The sequence below is a fragment of the Vipera berus genome (assembly GCF_964194415.1).
Source record: "Vipera berus genome assembly, chromosome: 3".
In the NCBI taxonomy this organism is placed as follows: domain Eukaryota; kingdom Metazoa; phylum Chordata; class Lepidosauria; order Squamata; family Viperidae; genus Vipera; species Vipera berus.
In genome coordinates this window covers 151,568,173-151,588,124 of record NC_138204.1, presented here as the reverse complement: position 1 = coordinate 151,588,124, position 19,952 = coordinate 151,568,173, and the positions used below count along the sequence as shown (strand labels likewise).

The 19,952-nt window shown below is 44.5% G+C and overlaps 1 protein-coding gene across 1 annotated transcript in view; it reads right to left on the bottom strand.

The window, feature by feature from the left end:
- Positions 1–19,728, bottom strand: part of E2F3 (E2F transcription factor 3) — a gene marked incomplete at both ends in the record, with an annotated part of 51,284 nt that extends 31,556 nt beyond the window's left edge. The window contains 2 exon segments of the mRNA XM_081325387.1: positions 19,414–19,689; positions 19,693–19,728. Of these exon segments, the coding sequence (XP_081181513.1) occupies positions 19,414–19,689; positions 19,693–19,728 (312 nt within the window).
- Between the last annotated feature and the right edge of the window lie 224 nt (positions 19,729–19,952).

Genomic DNA, 19,952 nt, shown 5'->3' with positions numbered 1-19,952 from the left:
AACTGCATTATTTATACAGTATTATTTCAATATCCATTTTCCCCTTCTAATTGACTTCTGCAGGAAATTAATTTTTAAAAATGGTATTTGGTTATTTCAGGGTAAACCTTCGAACTGTATTTTGTTTATAATCCTGAAAGAGAATTGCAAGCAGTAGATTGTGTTGCTAAATCCAAAAATAAGAATCACTTAAATAGAGTTAAATTAATCCTAAGTAATTTAGAATTACATCAGGATTAATCACAACTTTCTCTGTTTTAGCACAAGTTGCAGGCTATATTCTGTTTTTCTTAATGTATTCTTTCTGACCTTTGGGGGTACTATCTAAAGTGCTTTTGCCAAATATATTGTTGCCAATCCTAGATCATATTTTTTTAAAATTGGACTGTATCTCATTTCCATCTCAATTACTGACACAAAAACAATTCCTCCAGAAGTTTCATTTGGGTTGTAATTTTTGGCTATATAGCCACCTAAAGTTGCCCCCCAAAGTGAGATATGCAGTATATAAATTTAATAATAAAATAAATATATAATACTACTATTCTCTTATATATTTCAAAGTGCAGTGTCCACAATATATATTCTACCATTCTCTTGCATTTCCATTCTAATTACTGCCAGGAAAAATCAAACTCTCAAAAATAAAAATATTATCTATCACTTTAGATCTTCTCAGGGGAAGAAACTTCAATGACTTATGTGAGTTCCTTGAACATCATTGTAATGCTAGTATATTTGCCTGTTACAAATATGGCACTATGGCACAGTGCAAGAAGTGCTAAATACAACATCAAGGAAGGATATAGTGATAGGTAACTGAAATGCAGAATTTGGAGAAGTGTAATTATAGGAATATTTAAAACGGACAAATGTGATAATGCAAGAAATAGGTCAAGACAACTGTTTATTGCTAACACTGTTTCAAGCAACTTAAACATAGGCTGTGTATTACTTGATGGACATTAAAATCATTAAATAAAAAAAATGGAGAAATGCAATCAACCAAAAAACTTTCCAAAGTTTTAAACAGGAAGACATCCAAGTCAGCTTTAAAACAAGCTATTATGTTAACCAAAGAAAAATGAAAGGATGAAAGTCTTAGACAATCAAAAGGACAAATGATGACTTAAAACATCTTTCCAACTTCAAGTAAGAATACAAAGAAGGAAATGCACCTGAATCAGAAATGTCAATAGAGGAGGAAAAAGAAGAAGAAAATAAAGATGAGACGTATTTTTAAAAAGTGGGAGAAATCACAACATTTAAAGTTAACATAGGATCTCATTAGTAAAAGAGAACAGAGACAAATAAGATTCAAGTGTGATGGAAAGATATTAAAATCCGTTATAAATGAGATTATTGAAGTTATACAGATCCTCTATATACATCCAATGATGCAATTAAACTATGCCTTCAAATGAAAATAAGTCAAAGTATTGTTTTACTTAATTTTATATGTTCTGACATATATTTTTAGCTGTTTCACAGCAGCAACTCTGGGCAACTAGAGCCCAGATTGGAGAAGGAAATTTTGCTTTGATACTATGTGCCCAAGGGAGGGGAATTCAGTTTTTGGCTTCAACTATGTAAGTGTCGATATTATGCTTCTCGAATAAAGATTCTTTAAGGTAAACAATGCCTCAAAGTTCTTTTGAAGAGTTTCATCTGTTGGAACCATGACATTAAGCCAAAAACTCAAACCTTTTCCTAACTATCTTGGGGTCCCGAGCCCGTTGCTGTCCCTAGAATTGAGGGATAAGCCGACAAAGATTCGGGGAAGATCTCAGCATGGAGAAAGAGAGAACACCTGAAACCAGCACCCCGGCAGTGGCTGCTACCCTAGAAAAGGGAGTGACAGCCAGCAAGCCAGTGGAGAAAGAACTTTTTCAGGCCTCCCAGCTGGGGACAAAGCCCAAGCTGCAAGGACAGCTGACCTGGTTGTCGGAATGAATGCTACCCAGCAAAGACACCAGACACCTCGAGACGGCCTTGCCACCCGCAAGTGCTTCAAAGGCAGGGGAGGTGGAGCTGCTAAGAAGGGATTCTGACACGTCGCATTCCCCAGACCGGTGGAGAACTACAAAATCGTCTACTACTGAGGACTCAAATGAGTGGAAGTTACCTGTCCGCAACCAATAGTCAGTCAGTGGAGAAGTTGGTGGAAAGATTCGAGGAGCTAGAGATGAGAAGTGGGGAACAACTTTCCCGTTCCCCATATGCTAGCAATCATGATGATTGGCGAGGCAGCCACCAGCTCCTGACAAGGGGAAGCCCCAGTCCCACCTGTGCAGACCAGACAGCCTTCCCATCCTCGAAACCACCTACCAGGCCCTCTAGACCCACAGAGTTAGCTCCAGTCATTGCCCCTCCAAAAGCCCAGATAACCACTGAGATAAGAGCCCGAGCCGTCGCTGGGACAGCCAATCTCCGGATTGATGCGCTTATCAACCACCCAGCCCAGGGCCCATACAGCAATGGGGGATGCTACAGCCCCCACAGTTGGGGGGCCAGCAGCCTTTGCCAGAACAGCAACCGAGCTGGGGGTGGTTGCAGCCCCCAAATATGAAGCAGCAGATGGGGGCTTTGCAACAACCGGGGGTGATGCAGCCGCCAGGTCAGCAATCATTTGAAGTACAGCAGCAGCAGTGGGGATGGCTGCCGCCCCCGAATGTACAGCAACCAATGGGGATCCAGCAACAACTCCCTCCGGGACCACAAGGGGGCCCACAGCAATTGGGGAGATCACAACCCCCTGCAACAGCAGCAGTGGGGATGGCAGAGCCCCTGCCCATGCAGCAACCATTGGGAGGCCTACAGCAACTGGGGGCGCCACTACAGCCATCGCTGAGACCTGTGGGAGTCGTACAGCAATTGGGGATGCCACAGTCACCGGCAGTGCAGCAACAGCCGTGGGGGTGGCAACATCCCCCAAATGTTCAGTAACCATTGGGAGGCTTGCAACCATTGGGGATGCAGCAACTGCCATGGGGAGGCCAGCAACAGTTGGGGGTGCAACAGCCACAGTGGGGAAGCCAGCAACCATTGATGGCACCACCCCTCAGGGCAACCTTCTATGGAGATCCAGAGAAGCTAATCTTCTTCCTCAACCAAGTGCGCTCTCACTTGAACCGCTGTGCCTATTTCTATCCGAACTCTGCTGCTATGGTCGATGTGATTACGTACAGCTTGGAAAGAGAAGCATCCGAGTGCCTGAATAATTTATATAATGAGCAAGCACCCAAGCTGGAAGACCCCCATCTCTTCCTCCTAGGACTGAGAGCAAGATTCGAGGACCCATCCATTGCCCTCAAAGTGGAGGAGCAAGTCCACAAGATAAAGCAAACTGGCAGGCCTGCACTGAAATACGTATGAGAGTTTTGCAAGATAGCTTGACGAATAGAGAGGTGGCCCGAGCAATCCCTAGTCAATCACTTCAAAGAGGGACTAGATGACCACCTCTCTCAGGCCTGAATCTATCGAGCAGTACCTGATCAGCTGCAAGGATGGTACCAAGCAGCAGTAAGTCTGGACGTTCAGCTCACCCGCTATAAGAAGCCACCCCCACCTGAAGCCAAGTCGAGACCAGAGCAGCTCAAATGGCAGTCCCCCCCCTTCCAACCACTGCGGCTACTGAAAATCCCAGGCCACCTGCAAGTCCATCTATGTTTTCGATGCGGACAACAGGGACATCGAGCAGCGAATTGCCCAGTCCCTTACCCTCAGCAGCAAAGTAGACTAGGACCAGCAGTGAGAAAAAACCTGCCCAGCAGCCAATGAAAGAGAAATCCAACTGGATCACACAGGAACCTGTTGCCCAAGTCAGGGCCCCCATGCAGGAGAGTGCCAAGACTCAAGCCAGACCAACTGCCGCTCTACCCTCCTACGACAGTGACAACGAAGGACAGAACGACCTGATGGTGAGTCGACACATCCCACCTTTTTCACTACCTGCCGAACTTATAATCCCTAAGACGGGTGCATAAGTAGATTTAAAAGTGCTAGTCAACTCTGGATGCTCCTGGTACATTATTAGCTTGTCATTTGCCATGAAACCGGGCATACAAGCAAGGCTGCTCTCCAAACCTGTGAGGTTTGAGCAAGCCGACGGCTCCCTAATGAGAGGAGCTTTAGTCACGCAATTGACCAAAACCCCTACATTTAGAAATAAGTGAGCACTGGGAGTTCATTTGTTTCCTAGTGGCTCCGAAATGACTGAGGCTGTAATCCTAGGATTAGCCTGGTTGAACAAATGGAAGCCATTTATCTGGTGGGAGAAGGGAATGAGGACTGTGAGGTTACCTATAGGACCCCAGCCCCCCCTTAATTCAACAGACGTTATGGGAGACTTTAGCCCATCCAATGAGCCAGCGCATATGGTGACCTTATCGCAACCAGGCAAGCTACTCATCCCCAGCGAGTACTGGGACCTAGTGGAGGCATTTAGTGAAAAAGAATGTGATGCCCTGCCTCCCACTGACCCAATGATTGCTCTATTGAACTGTTACCTGGAGCCAAACTCCCATGACCGAGAATGTATGCTATGTCCCCCCTTGAGATGGAGAAGATGCAGTGATATGTGGACAAAAATCTAGCGAGGAGATTCATTGAACGGGCCAAGTCTGCTGTGGGTGCCCCAGTGTTGTTTAAAGAGAAAAAAGATGGGTCACTTTGTCTCTGCGTAGATTATAAAAGTCTGAACACGGTGAGTGTAGAAAATAAATACCCCCTACCCCTCCTGAAGGACTTACTAACCCACCTGGCAATGGGAAGTGTCTTCACTAAGTTAGACCTGAGAGAGGCATATTACCGGGTGAGGATAAAGGAGGGAGATGAGTGGAAGACTGCTTTTAACTGTCCCATGGGGAGCTATCAATTTGAAGTCATGCCGTTTGGACTACAGGGGGCCCCAGCTGTCTTCATGCAGCTGATTAATCAGGTTCTACATGTCCATTTACACAAAGGGGTTCTGGTGTATCTTGATGACATCCTGATATACAGCACGAACATGACTGACCACGTAAAACTAGTGAGAGAAGTGCTAAAGAAACTGTTGAATGCCAAACTTTATGTCAAACTATCAGTGTGAGTTTCACCAGACCCGATTAGATTGTCTTGGCTACAGAATTTCCAACAAGGGCATTGAAATGGACCCGACCAAAGTGAAAATCATAATTGAATGGCAGCCCCCAAAGACTCGCAAGCAGCTCCAAAGCTTCCTAGGATATTTTAGATTTAGATTTTATTAGATTTATATACCGCCCTTTCCCGAAGGACTCAGGGCGGTTTACAGGGCATTTTTAAATCACATCAATATAAAATACAAAGTTAAAAGAGAATTAAAAGATTAAATTATCCCTGAAAATAAAACCCCAGTTAAAATTCTCAGCCTGGGTCAGTGAGCTCAAAGAGCCAAGTCTTCAGGTCCCGGCGGAATGAGCATAGGTCAGGGGCAGTCCTGAGCTCCACGGGCAGCTGGTTCCAGAGGGCAGGCGCACCCACAGAAAAGGCCCTCTCCCTGGGTGTTATCCGCCGGCAGTTGGATATGCCAACTTCTACCATCAATTCATCCTCTCCTTTGCCGAAATTGCCCTACCCCTTATAGAATTACTAAAAACAGGCAAAGAGGGAGGGAAGCCGTGACCGGCCGACCACTAGCATGCACTATGAATTGTCAGACTGCTTTTGAGAACTTAAAAAGACTATTTGCTGTTGAACCGGTCTTAAAGCATCCCTGCCCAGGGAAGTCCTTTGTAATTCAAGCCAGTGACGTAGCCATCGGAGCTGTACTACTACAAAAGAACCAGAGTGAGATCCTACAACCCTGTGTTTACACCTCTAAAAATTCACTAAGTGCAAGAGGAGGTGGGCTGTGTGGGAAAAGGAGGCTTTTACAATCTGCTGGGCTCTATTAAACTGAAGACACTATCTAGAAGCAGGGTGAACTAGAAATTCAGGTAAATGAGGGCAGATATGATATTGTTGCCATTACGGAAACATGGTGGGACGAAACCCACAAATGGAACACACAGCTAGAGGGATTTAAATTATTTAAAAGAAACAGACTAAACAAAAGAGGAGGTGGAGTTGCTCTCTATATAAGAAATAACTTTATCTCTACAGAAATAGAGCACAACAATGATGAAAACTGTAAACTTGAATGTATTTGGGTCAATATAAAAGGGGGGGGAAATGACATTGCCATAGGTGTATACTATAGACCGCCCAACCAAGCAGAGGAAATAGATGAACTTTTTGCTAGTCAGTTAACTAAGGTATGTAGGAAGCACATCACAATAGTAATGGGGGACTTTAATTACCCTGATATCAACTGGGAGACAAATTCTGCAGCAAGTGGAAGATCTAACAAATTCCTGACAAACCTAGCAGACAACTTTCTCTTCCAAAAAGTAGAGAAGGGAACTAGGGGATTAGCCATATTGGATTTAATTCTCACTAACAGAGATGAAATGATAGAAAGTGTCGAAGCCACAGGAACCTTGGGGGGAAGTGATCATGCAATATTGGAATTCAACATTATGGAAGCACAAGCAATAGAATACAGCCAAACTAGAGTCTTGGACTTTAAAAGAGCTAATTTCAATAAACTTAGAGAGACCTTGGGAAGAATTCCATGGATGAGAATCCTAAAGGGGAAAACAACTCAAGAAGCTTGGGAAATTTTGAAAAGTGAGATAATAAAGGCCCAGTCTAGCACAATACCAACAAAGAAGAAAAATAACAGCTTTCAAAAGAAACCAGCATGGCTGCATAAAGAACTCTCTGATATACTGAAAGATAAAAAGGACAAGTATAAGAAGTGGAAAGAGGGGCACATAACTAAGACAGAATATCAGCAAACAGCCCGTGCCTGCAAAGATGAAGTGAGAGAAGCTAAGGCTCAAAATGAACTAAGGCTTGTGACCAAAGTCAAAAATAACAAAAAAAGCTTATTTCAACATATAAGAAACAAGAAAAAAGTTAAGGAAATGATTGGTCCATTAGTGGGGGAAAGTGGCAAGAAGGTGATAAGCAACAGGGAGAAAGCAGAACTATTTATCTCGTTTTTTGCATCTGTCTTTACGCAAAGGGAAAAAACAGTCCAACCTACCAAAACCAGTGCCATAAAAAATAGAATAGAAACGCAAGTTTAGATAGGCAAGAAAATGGTAAGTGAGCACCTGTCCAGCCTAGACGAGTTCAAATCACCAGGACCAGACAGATTACACCCCAAGGTTCTCAAGGAACTGGCAGACGTGATCTCAGAACCACTGAACTATATTTTTCAAAGATCCTGGAGCACTGGGGAACTACCAGAGTACTGGAAGAGAGCTAATGTAGTTCCCATCTTCAAAAAAGGGAAAAAAATAGATCCAAGAAACTACAGACCTATCAGCCTGACCTCAATACCTGGGAAGATTCTGGAAAAGATAATCAAACAACAAATCAGCGAACACCTTTGACCACGTGACAAAACCAGTGGACCAGAGGAATGCTGTAGATATAATTTACTTGGACTTCAGTAAGGCATTTGTAAAGTAGATCACAACCTACTACTTGATAAGATAGAAAAATGTGGGTTAGATAGCATCACCCCCAGATGGATTTGTAGCTGGCTGACAGGCCGTACTCAGCGTGTGGTCCTCAATGGAACCGCATCTACATGGAAGGAAGTGTGTAGTGGGGTGCCCCAGGGCTCTGTTCTGGGCCCAGTGCTCTTCAATATCTCCATTAACGATTTGGATGAGGGGATAGATGGGGAACTCATCAAATTTGCAGACAACACCAAGCTGGCAGGAATAGCCAATACTCCAGAAGATAGGCTTAAGATACAGGAGGATCTGGACAGACTCGAACACTGGGCACTATCTAACAAAATGAAATTCAATTGTGAAAAAAGTAAGGTTCTACATTTAGGCAGGAAAAATCAAATGCACAGGTATAGTATAGGTGGTACCTTGCTCAATAGTAGCAACTCTGAGAGAGATCTCGGAGTCCTAGTGGACAATCACTTAAATATGAGCCAGCAGTGTGCTGCAGCTGCCAAAAAAGCCAACACAGTGCTAGGCTGCATTAACAGAGGGATAGAATCAAGATAGCGTGAAGTACTAATACCACTTTACAATGCCTTGGTAAGGCTACACTTGGAATACTGCATCCAGTTTTGGTCACCATGATGTAAAAAAGATGTTGAGACTCTAGAAAGAGTACAGAGAAGAGCAACAAAGATGATTGGGGGACTGGAGTCTAAAACATATAGGGAACGGTTGCTGGAATTGGGTATGTGTAGTTTAATGAAGAGAAGGGTGAGGGGTGACATGATAGCAGTGTTCCAATATCTCAGGGGCTGCCACAAAGAAGAGGGAGTCAAGCTATTCTCCAAAGCACCTGAAAGCAGGACAAGAAGCAACGGATGGAAACTAGTCAAGGAGAGAAGCAACCTAGAACTAAGGAGAAACTTCCTGACAGTTAGAACAATTAACCAGTGGAACAACCTGCCTCCAGAAGTGGTGAATGCTCCAACACTGGAAGTTTTTAAGAAGAGACTGGCCAGCCACTTGTCTGAAATGGTATAGGGTTTCCTGCCTGAGAAGGGGGTTGGACTAGATTACCTCCAAGGTCCCTTCCAACTTCCTCCTCCTCCTCCTCCTCCTCCTCCTCTTCTTCTTCTTCTTCTTCTTCTTCTTCTTCTTCTTCTTCTTCTTCTTCTTCTTCTTCTTCTTCTTCTTCTTCTTCTTCTTCTTCTTCTTATTATTATTATTATTATTATTATTATTATTATTATTATTATTATTATTATTATTATTATTATTATTATTATTATTATTATTATTATTATTGGAGCAAGATGCCTTTCGAGGTATGGACTGATCACAAAAATCTAGAACCACTGAAAACTGCCCGCAAATTGTCCCTGAAACAAGTGTGATGGACGCAGTACTTTAACCATTTTAACTCCACTCTAAAATACATACAGAGAGGGGAAAACCTTTTAGCTGATGTTCTATCCAGACTGCCCCAGTACAAAAGCCAGCGTGAAGAGGTTAATGAGGCAATTATCTCCAATCCACAAACTGCTTCTCAACTCAAACCATGTACAGTTTTACCTCCAAAAGCCCCTAATCCCGATGACCCTGAGGCAAAAAAAATAAAACAAGAGCTCCTCACCGACCAACGGTTCAAGGACAATCAAACCTCCCTAACATGCAGGGATGGTTTGGCTTACAAGGGGGGAAAGTTATACTTGCCCGAGACCCTCTGCCTTAACGCTCTCCAACATGAACATGACATAAAACAGGCTGGGCACTTTGGGTATTTAAAAACTCTACACCTCATCTGCCGACAATTTTGGTGGCTGGGATTGAAACGGGACGTAGAAAACTATGTTCAAAGTTTTGCTGTATGTGCCACCATGGAAAGAATTCCAGGGAAACCCCCTGGGTAATTGCAATCAGTAGCAGACCCTTCTCAACCATGGGAAGAAATTGCTATGGATTTTATAGATGATCTACCTGAAAGTAGAGGAAATAAAGTCATCTGAACTGTGATAGATCTGTTTTCAAAACAGGCTCACTTCATCGACTGCAAAGGGCTCCCGTCCACCCAACGAATGACCAAAATGTTCTTGAAACACATCTACTGGCTGCATGGCGCATCTAAACGAATAATTTCAGACAGGGGGGTGCAGTTCACAGCTAGGTTTTGGAGATGTTTTCTTAAAACTAACTGGATCATCTCAAGGCCTATAATCTGGTTTTCATCCATCTACCAATGGGGCGGCTGAATCTGCAAACTCAATGGTGGAGCAGTATCTCCGATGCTATGTGGATTATCAACAAATGAACTGGACTGACCTCCTGCCTTTTGCAGAGATGGCTTACAATACCTCTGTTCACAGCAGCTACAGGAAAAGAGTTCAGCCCGATACCCAAATACCCCCAGGTGCCCACCGCTTCTCAGACACTTGATCAATGGGTGAGGGGGTGGGAAGAAGTTTTGAAAACCACAAAAACTGCTTTAAAAAAGGCTTCCAAGACCTATTAAAAACAGGCAGATGAAAAAAGGGTTCCTCAAAGGACATTTCAAGTTGGGGAAAAGGTCTACCTATCAACTAAATATTTACGGCTCAAAGTACCTAGTAAGAAGCTAGGACCAAAGTTCTTGGGACTTTTTCCCATTGTAAAGATAATTAACCTGGTCACAGTGGAATTAAAGCTCCCTAGGCTCTTAGGACCCCTTCATGGATTACTGCCTTGTTGTGGCAAAGGGGCTTGCATAATTCAATGAAGCTATGAGCTATGCCGTGCAGGGCCACCCAAGACGGAAAGGTCATAGCAGAGAGTTCTGACAAAACGTGATCCACTGGAGAAGGAAATGGCAACCCACTCCAGTATCTTTGCCATGAAAACCCTATGGACAGTACCAAAAGGCAAAAAGATATGACGCTGGAAGATGAGCCCCTCAGGTCAGAAGGCGTCCAATATGCTACTGGGGAAGAGCAGAGGGCTAGTACTAGTAGCGCCAGAAAGAATGAAGTGACTGGGCCAAAGCCGAAAGGATGCTCAGCTGTGGATGTGTCTGGTGGTGAAAGGAAAGTCCGATGCTGTAAAGATTTTTTCTCCATAGGAACCTGGAATGTAAGATCCATGAATCAAGGAAAGCTGGACGTGGTCAAACAAGAGATGACAAGACTGAACATGGACATCTTACAGTAGGTATCAGTGAACTAAAATGGACAGGAATGGGTGAATTTAATTCAGATGACCAGGTATACTACTGCGGGCAAGAATCCCTCAGAAGAAATGGAGTAGCCTTCACAGTCAATAAAAGAGTAGGAAAAGCAATACTGGGATACAATCCTCAAAATGACAGAATGATCTCAGTTCGAATCCAAGGCAAACCATTCAATATCACAGTAGTCCAAGTCTATGCCCCAACCACCGGTGCTGAAGAGGATGAAATTGACCGGTTCTATGAAGCCCTACAGCACCTTATAGAACTAACACCAAAAAATGATGTCCTTATCATCATGGGGGATTGGAATGCTAATGTAGGAAGCCAAAAGATAAGCAGAATAACAGGCAAGTTTGGCCTTGGAGTACAAAATGAAGCAGGGCACAGGCTGATAGAATTTTGTCAAGAGAATACGATGGTCACAGCAAACACTCGTTTCCAACAACCCAAGAGACGGCTCTACACATGGACATCACCACACAGCCAACACAGAAATCAGATTGACTATATGCTCTGCAGCCAAAGATGGAGAAGCTCTATACAGTCAGTACAGTCAGTACAAGACCATGAGCTGACTGTGGCTCAGACCATGAGCTTCTCATTGCAAAGTTTAGGCTTAAACTGAAGAAAGTAGGGAAAAGCACTAGGCCACTCAGGTATGAATTAAATCATATCCCTGTTGAATATACAGTAGAGGTGACAAAATAGATTTAAGGAATTAGATCTGATAGACAGAGTGCCTGAAGAACTATGGACAGAGGTTCGCAACATAGTACAAGAGGTAGCAACCAAAACCATCCCAAAGAAAAAGAAATACAAGAAAGCAAAATGGCTGTCTGAGGAAGCTTTGCAAATAGCTGAGGAAAGGAGGGAAGCGAAAGGCAAGGGAGAAAAAGAAAGATACACCCAATTGAATGCAGAATTCCAGAGAATAGCTAGAAGAACAGTGCAAAGAAATAGAAGAAAACAATAGAATAGGGAGGACCAGAGATCTTTTCAAGAAAATTGGAGAGATGAAGGGAATGTTTAATGCAAAAATGGGCATGATAAAGGACCAAAATGGCAGGGACCTAACAGAGGCAGAAGAGATTAAGAAGAGGTGACAAAATTACACAGAAGAACTATACAAGAATGAGCTTAACGTCCCTGATAATCACAATGAGGTGGTCACTGACCTCGAGCCAGACATCCTAGAATGTGAAGTGAAGTGGGCCTTAGAAAAGATGAGCAACAACAAAGCTAGTGGAGGTGACAGTATTCCAGCTGAGCTATTCAAAATCTTAAAAGACGATGCAGTAAAAGTGCTGCACTCAATTTGCCAGCAAATTTGGAAAACTCAACAGTGGCCACAGGATTGGAAAAGATCTGTTTACATTCCAATTCCAAAGAAAGGCAGTGCCAAAGAATGTTCAAACTATCGCACCATTGCACTCATTTCTCATGCTAGTAAAGTTATGCTTAAAATCCTACAAGCTAGACTCCAGCAGTATGTGGATCGAGAACTACCAGAAGTACAGGCAGGATTTCGAAGAGACAGAGGAACTAGAGATCAAATTGCCAACATACGCTGGATCATGGAGAAAGCTAGAGAGTTCCAGAAAAACATCTACTTCTGCTTCATTGACTATGCTAAAGCCTTTGATTGTGTGGATCATAACAAACTGTGGCAAGTTCTTAAAGAGATGGGCATACCAGACCATCTTATTTGTCTCTTGAGAAACCTATATGTAGGCCAAGAAGCAACAGTGAGAACTGGACACGGAACCACTGATTGGTTCAAAATTGGGAAAGGAGTCTGGCAAGGCTGTATACTGTCGCCCTGCCTATTTAACTTATATGCAGAGCACATCATGAGAAAGGCAGGGCTAGATGAATCAAAAGTTGGAATTAAGATTGCCAGAAGAAATATCAACAACCTAAGATATGCAGATGATACCACTCTAATGGCAGAAAGTGAAGAACAACTAAAGAGCCTCTTGTTGCGGATGAAGAAGGAGTACAAAACGTGGGTTGAAACTTAACATTAAAAAAACCAAGATCATGGCATCCGGCCCTCTCAATTCCTGGCAAATATATGGGGAAGAAATGGAGGTAGTGACAGATTTTATTTTCCTGGGCTCCAAGATCACTGCAGATGGGCACTGTAGCCAAGAAATTAAAAGACGCTAGCTCCTCAGGAGGAAAGCCATGGCAAATCTAGACAGCACACTAAAAAGCAGAGACATCACCCTGTCAACAAAAGTGCGTATAGTCAAGGCTATGGTCTTCCCAGTTGCAATGTATGGCAGTGAAAGTTGGACCATAAAAAAGGCTGAGCGCCAAAGAATTGAGGCCTTTGAACTCTGGTGCTGGAGAAGACTCCTGCGAGTCCCTTGGACTACAAGGCGATCAAACTGGTCAGTCCTAGAGGAGATCAACCCTGACTGCTCTTTAGAAGGCCAGATCCTAAAGCTAAAACTCAAATACTTTGGCCACCTAATGAGAAGGAAGGACTCGCTGGAGAAGAGCCTAAATCAGGGGTGTCAAACTCAATTTCATTGAGGGCCACATCAGCATTGCAGTTGCCCTCAGGGGGCCGGGTGGGTGTGGCCAGGGTGGGCATGGCCTACTGGGTGGGCGTGGCTAGAGTGCATATGGCCTACTGGGTGGGCGTGGCCAGCTCTACATCATTTGCATCGAGGGTGCCTATGGGGGCCTGGGCAGGAGTGGGACTGATCTGAGGGTCTCTGGCGGAAGGAGGGTCTCTGGGCCAGGGCCAAGGCAGCGGGGGCCGTTCCCTCACTGTTTCCAGGATGGCTTCGCGGGCCTCATGAAACCACTTCGCGGGCCGGATCCGGCCCCAGGGCCTTGTGTTTGACATGTCTGGCCTAAATGCTGGGAAACATTGAGGGCAAGAGAAGAAGGGGACGACAGAGAATGAGGTGGCTGGATGGAATCACTGAAGCAGTAGGCGTGAGCTTAAATGGACTCCAGAAGATGGTAGAGGATAGGAAGGCCTGGAGGAATATTGTCCATAGGGTCGTGATGGGTTGGACACGACTTTGCAGCTAACAACAACAGGCTCTTAGGAAAAGTTCATGCTGTTTTCCATTGCAGCCTCTGGAAACCTTATCGGAGTTCAAGAACTTAGGGAGTTTAAGACCTCCCCCTAAGAAGGCACCCGGACCCCTCGTAGTGGCAGGACAGACTCACTATAAAGTAAAGCATATTCTTCATTCTAGAATTTTTAAAGGGAAATCCGGCCCGCGAAGTGGTTTCATGTGGCCTGCTAAGCCATCTTGGAAACAGTGAGGGAACGGCCCCCACTGCCTTGGCCCTGGCCCAGAGACCCTCCTTCTTCCAGAGACCTTCAGATCTGTCCCGCTCCTGCCCAGGCCCCCATAGGCACCCTTGATGCGAACGATGTAGAGCTGGCCATGCCACCCAGTAGGCCATACGCACTCTAGCCACGCCCACCCAGTAGGCCACGCCCTGGCCAAACCCACCCGGCCCCTTGAGGGCAACCACAATGCTGATGCGGCCCTCAATTAAATTCAGTTTGACACCGCTGGACTAGAGGGTTATACAAACATCATAGTTAGTTTATGGTTATGTTCATGAGAAAACTGAAAATAAGTTTGAGTAAACCACAGTTAAGCTATTCCTAGGTAAACATGAGAAGCAAGCATATCCACTGGATGCTGAAGCTGCTTTTATTTGGGTGATTAAACTTTTCCAGTGGTACTTACAACTACTTGACTCTCAATTTGTAATCATTCAGTCAGAAATCTTAGTTCTATATGTATCTGTACATAGATACAGGTAGATGCAAGATTAGAGACGGTCAAAAATCCTGTTCCTTCTTTAATTTCTATGAGAAGTATTGGCAGCATCAAGAACCTTTTTTATTGGGTATTTGCACCAATTTATTGCAAGCATGAACATAACCATCTGCCTGATGATCTGCAAATATGTGCTTTAGATTGCCAAAGAAGGAAGCTTCTGCAAAATGTACAGTAGCTCTCCTCTGCACCCACTTTTCGGTCAGTGATGTATCACAGATGACTAATTTTGATATTGCTGATCTGCTAATATCTATGTATTGTGCAATTGTCTGCAAAGCTGACATTTTAAAATCCTAAGCAACATTCTTTGATCCCAATAATCATTTTCCACCAAATTAGAAAAACGCATATTGCGAGATTGTAATCAGCACTTTACTTGATCTGAGGAAATATAAGCTAAATACTTTAACATTTGAAACTGTCACACCACTATGGTAGATGTTTGCTTTAATTCATCCATATGAATTCGAACATTGACCCTGAATGTCCCCTCTGTTCCTCATCTATCAAGTAATATGCATATAGAATCCCATTTTTATGGACATATTTTGGCATTTATGTTCACATACATTTTTTCAGCATCTATTCATCTCTAGAGCAGAAAGTCATCCTGAAGCAGTTGCTAAAAATATGGAAAGACCAAATATTTAGTTATTCTTTCTTAGTGCATGTAAATATATACAACAAAGATAGCAAAATAGAAAAGTAATGCCCTAGTTAATATGCAAATAGTCCTTGAATTATGACTATAATTGAGCCCACAATTTTAGTCATACGTCATGACAATTGTAAAGTAGATGACCACTTGACCGTGCCCAATTTTACAACATTTTATGCAGCAGTTGTTAAGCGGTCATTAAGCAAACCCATTGTTCCCTATGGGGCAGCTTTTGGGGATGGGCAGGCCATTTTCTGGATCTGACATAACTTCAAACAGATTTAAGTTGAGGACTATCTATACTTCATTTTGGTGAGGCTGTTGTTCTTCGCTTCTTGGTATGTAGGTAAAAATACCCTGTCCAGTCGTGTCCGACTCTAGGGGGCAGTGCTCACTGCCATTTCTTAGCTGAGGAAGTCACTGTTGTCTGAAGACACTTCCATGGTCATTTGGCCAACATGACTATACACTGAGCCACACGAAATGCTGTTACCGCCCCACCAAAATGGTACCTATTTATCTACTTATATTTGCATGCTTTCAAACTGCTAGGTGGGCAAGAGTTGGGGCAAGTAACAGGAGCTCATCCCGTTGTGTGGTGCTCAGGTCTTGAACCCAGGCTGTTAGCTTTCCAGCCAACAAGCCCACCATCATACCACTGAGCCATTGGGCCCCTCTGTTTCTTGGTATATGCAATTCAAACTCAGTGTAAAGATTTTTCTTGACATGTCCTTCAAGGGTACCTTGAAAGCTGTTGCTGTAAACTATGGCTAAAACTGCTTTATTTATTTGTGTGATTTATATGGTCATTGATCACACAGGTGATTCTGGGCAAGGTACAAAGGTTAAGAACAAAAATACCTCACAACATATAACTCTGATGCCCAAGGATAAACAAACAAACTAGCACACCAGCAGTAGCAGAGCTGATTTAAATTCCTGACCCAAAGTCTTGGAGAAATAGCCATGTATTCAATGCCAAACATGGTGGAGGCCATCTGAATCTCTAGAGGGAATGCTGATCCATAGGGCAGGTGGTCTCCTTAAGAAAGTATGACTTCAGGGTACAAGATACTGTTTGATAGAAGGGATTTAGACCATGCCCCTTCTATTAGATCTGGTGAGATGAGCAGAGATGGAGAGACATAGTCTTGCAAATAATTTCTAGTACTTCCAATGTCATTCTAAACACAATGGAACTATAATGGAATTCTGAGTATGGAAATTACAACATATATGGGAAACATCAAGTTGGACAAGGATACCTTACTCTTCATTACAGGACCTAAATTATCATGGCGGCCATGATGATTAGAAATAGTGTGTCTGAACAGATGGAGCACTGCAACATAGATTGTACATTTGCTTTAAACTAATTTTAATAGCTACAATTTAGGACACTGCCATAAGAATATAAATTGACTGTTCTTTAATTTAAAAAAAATCTGCACAAACCCCACTATTAGAAACAAATATCCTAAGCAGATGGTCATGTTATTCAACAGATTTAAGTTTATACATCCACTATGTCATAGGTTGTTTAAATCGTAACTTGTGAATATAAAAATGAATATCTCACACTAATCCATTCATGAATGCATAATGTGCATCCTTCCAGATGTTGCCGTAACTAGCACAGCCAGTAGAAAGAAGTCTTGATTCAGTAACATCTGAAAGTCTCCATATTAGGAACCCATACAACACAGTTTATTATAAAAGTGGAACTTGGATTAATACAAAGTACTTTTATTGAGCCAATAAATATTCAGAAAGAGTTAAGCAAACAATTTTCTAATATTCAACACAATTTAGATATGTTTAGAATTATTTACTAGCATAACTCTGATTGTGTCATCAGGGTTTTCTTTCATATCACATCTCTAGCCCATGTACAGAAATGCACATCATACTTTTTAGGAAAGAAATTTAAATCACTGCTTTCTTGTTTTCATTTTTTCTATTTTTACTGTTTCATGTTTTTATTCTTATTACAAAAACATAAAACTGAATAGGCATTTTTATAAAAAAAAGATGCTAGTGTAACCCTAATTACTTTAATTGGTTTTAAGTAACAAGACAGTTTCACTCAAGTGTCAACCCTATGATACAAACAATGTATGATTTGTTTTTTGCTCTTCCTCTATACTGTAGTCTGGCTACAGTCTTCTCTAGAGTGAATTTCCCTAGCCAAGACAAACCAAACAGGTATAATAATTAAAAAAAAACAGTCATATGGAGGCACAGGCCTTTTAGCTTCAAAGTATGGCACAAAAGGTAAACCATATATTATGGGGAAAGAGAAAAAGGAATGTAAAGGCCCACGACCAACAGCCTATGCTTGCTGTGAAGAAGCTTTGCAAAATAAACCTGTGTAGCCTTCTAACTGTACCTGTGAAAAGCCATGGATCTAATAAGCCTCCCCAGAAAAGGTTTCTGAGCAAGGCCCGAGATGGGGTGGCCTAGAATTCAAGACCACACCTATTCTTTTCATTTTATTCTGCTTACCTTTATTGCCTCCCATTTGCCCAAAGGGGAAACCATTATTTTCTTTCTGTTTTCCCCCATATCTCCAGTATCTCCATTCGGCGCTTTTACCCAAATTTTCATTTCAACTTCTGAACTACCAGGTCGGATGACAAGTGTATTTGTTGTAACAAGCAGGAATTGGAAAGGAAAAAAAAAAGTCTCCAAGAACCATTTCAGAAAGGAGCAGAGAGGGTGCAAGGAGTAAATTATTCCACAACCCCCAAACATTCTCACACATTAGTTTTTCAACTAATTCCCCCCCTCCCCCCCAAACCCAAACCCCCCCAGCTACCCTTTGCCCTCCTCAAGGTAACAGCCAAGACATTATAATCAAATTATACTTAGCAGGAGGGGTGGGGGTGGGGTGAAAGTTGAGGAACAAGAAAGGGAAGGCTTCATTTCGAAGCCTACCCACCTCACCCCACCCAAACCACGAAGACATTTCAAATATATAGGATAAGCAGGCAGGCAACGGTGGCTGGCCTGAAGCAGTTACTTGAACCGGCCAACTTTGAGGGAGCCATCTCCAGTGACAGCAGAAATGCCAGAACTCAACTCCAGAGAAAAACATGAGGGGGGGGGAAGAGGAAGAACGGGGGTTTCCATAACGGTAATTTTAGCAGAAGGGATACCTAGGGCAGCGAGGGGACACTTGGAGGGGGGGGGTAACTTAGTACCCCAACTTCACAGCCCCTCCCCGGAAACAGAAGAGGGAGCATTTGCTTGAGGGAATTTCTGTTGGGCAAGCGGAATCTGCTCACACTTCGGGGAGCGACTGTTGCAGCCAGCACCTTAACTGCGCCCCCACGACACACACACACACACACACCCCACGCTTCCTTAACCTACCTGCTGCAGGGGCATTTCCAAGCCTAACAATGCCCCCCCTCCCGACAGCTCCAAGAGTTGAGGATCGGGAAGGGCCGCGTGTCTGTAGGCGAGAGAGGCGGCGAGACGGGCACAGGCGCGCACCCTGTTGTGTTATGTGTGCAGTTCTGTGTGGTTGCTCAGGCCAGAGGAAGGCTCTGGTGTGTGTCCCCCCTCCCCCGCTCGGATCAGCACCCCCTCCTTCCCTCTCTCCCTCCTTCGCCCGGCTCCCAGTCACAAACGCGGCCTCGGCGCACGTGTGCGAAACGTCACCACCGAGTCCGGGGGTGAAGAGAAAAAGCGACCAGCGGGACAGAGAGCCTTCCTCTTCCCCACGGCCATGCTGCCTGCTCAGACCCTGAACCCCACCGCTGGGGAGAGGAGGGTCGAAACCCGGCCGGCCTTCTCGCGCATTCACACGAACACGCCGCCAGTTGCCCCTAATCCCTAGTTCTCCCATTCCAGTGCGCCGTTTGCAACGCCGGCCTCTTTGTTCCTGCCATAAGGCAAAGGAAGGAGACTGCTCCCCCCCCAGTGGTCCCCCCCTTAATTGGAGGACAACTACCACCCCCCGAGATTTATTTCAATCAGTTGGGGGCGCCCTAATTGTCCCAAATCCCACCCCCGGCTGCTGGGCCATGATGTCTTCCCGCCAGAAGAAAAGGAAAGAAAAGATAAAAAGTTTGTGGCACTGGGGGAGACTTCACAGACGACAGCGTCCACGGTGCCCCTCTTTCAGGGAGCACCCCCGTACCGCAGCGCAGAAAGGAAACTCAGCCCCAGAGACAGGGAAGGAGGAATTACCAGGGATCGGCCTCCGCTTTCACTGGCGGGATGCACCAGCACCGCCCGTCCGGCGGGCCCGCGCGGGGTACAGCACAAGGAGGTGCCTCCCACGAGATTAGGCCGAGCGCCCTCCGCCGTGCCACAATCAGCCCTGGGGAAACTGGAACCCAGCGCGGATGCCCCGGAACTGCTGTGGAACTGAATGAAAGCGCTGGCGGCGGCAGGAGCGAAGCGAGCTGGGAGGCTGACTACAACCGCGGGGGTCCCTCCGGAATCCATGGGAGGCGAAGCCGACTAAGTAGGGAGGCCGTGCGGGTGGAGTCCCCTCCGCATCCTTCTTGTACGGATCTGCACCCGGAGCCGAGTCTCCTCCCACCCCTTTCGCTCGCCACCCCTTCCCCCCGGGCCTTCCCTAGTCTTTAGCTACTTAAGGCCCGAGCCCGGCTCGAAATGGTCCAGGCTGCGAATCCCGGAGAAGGAGCCAGCTTTAGGAGGCAAGGTTACTAAGGCGAAGGAGCCCGCATTATGGGCAGATGCGGCGGATGGATTGCGGCCAC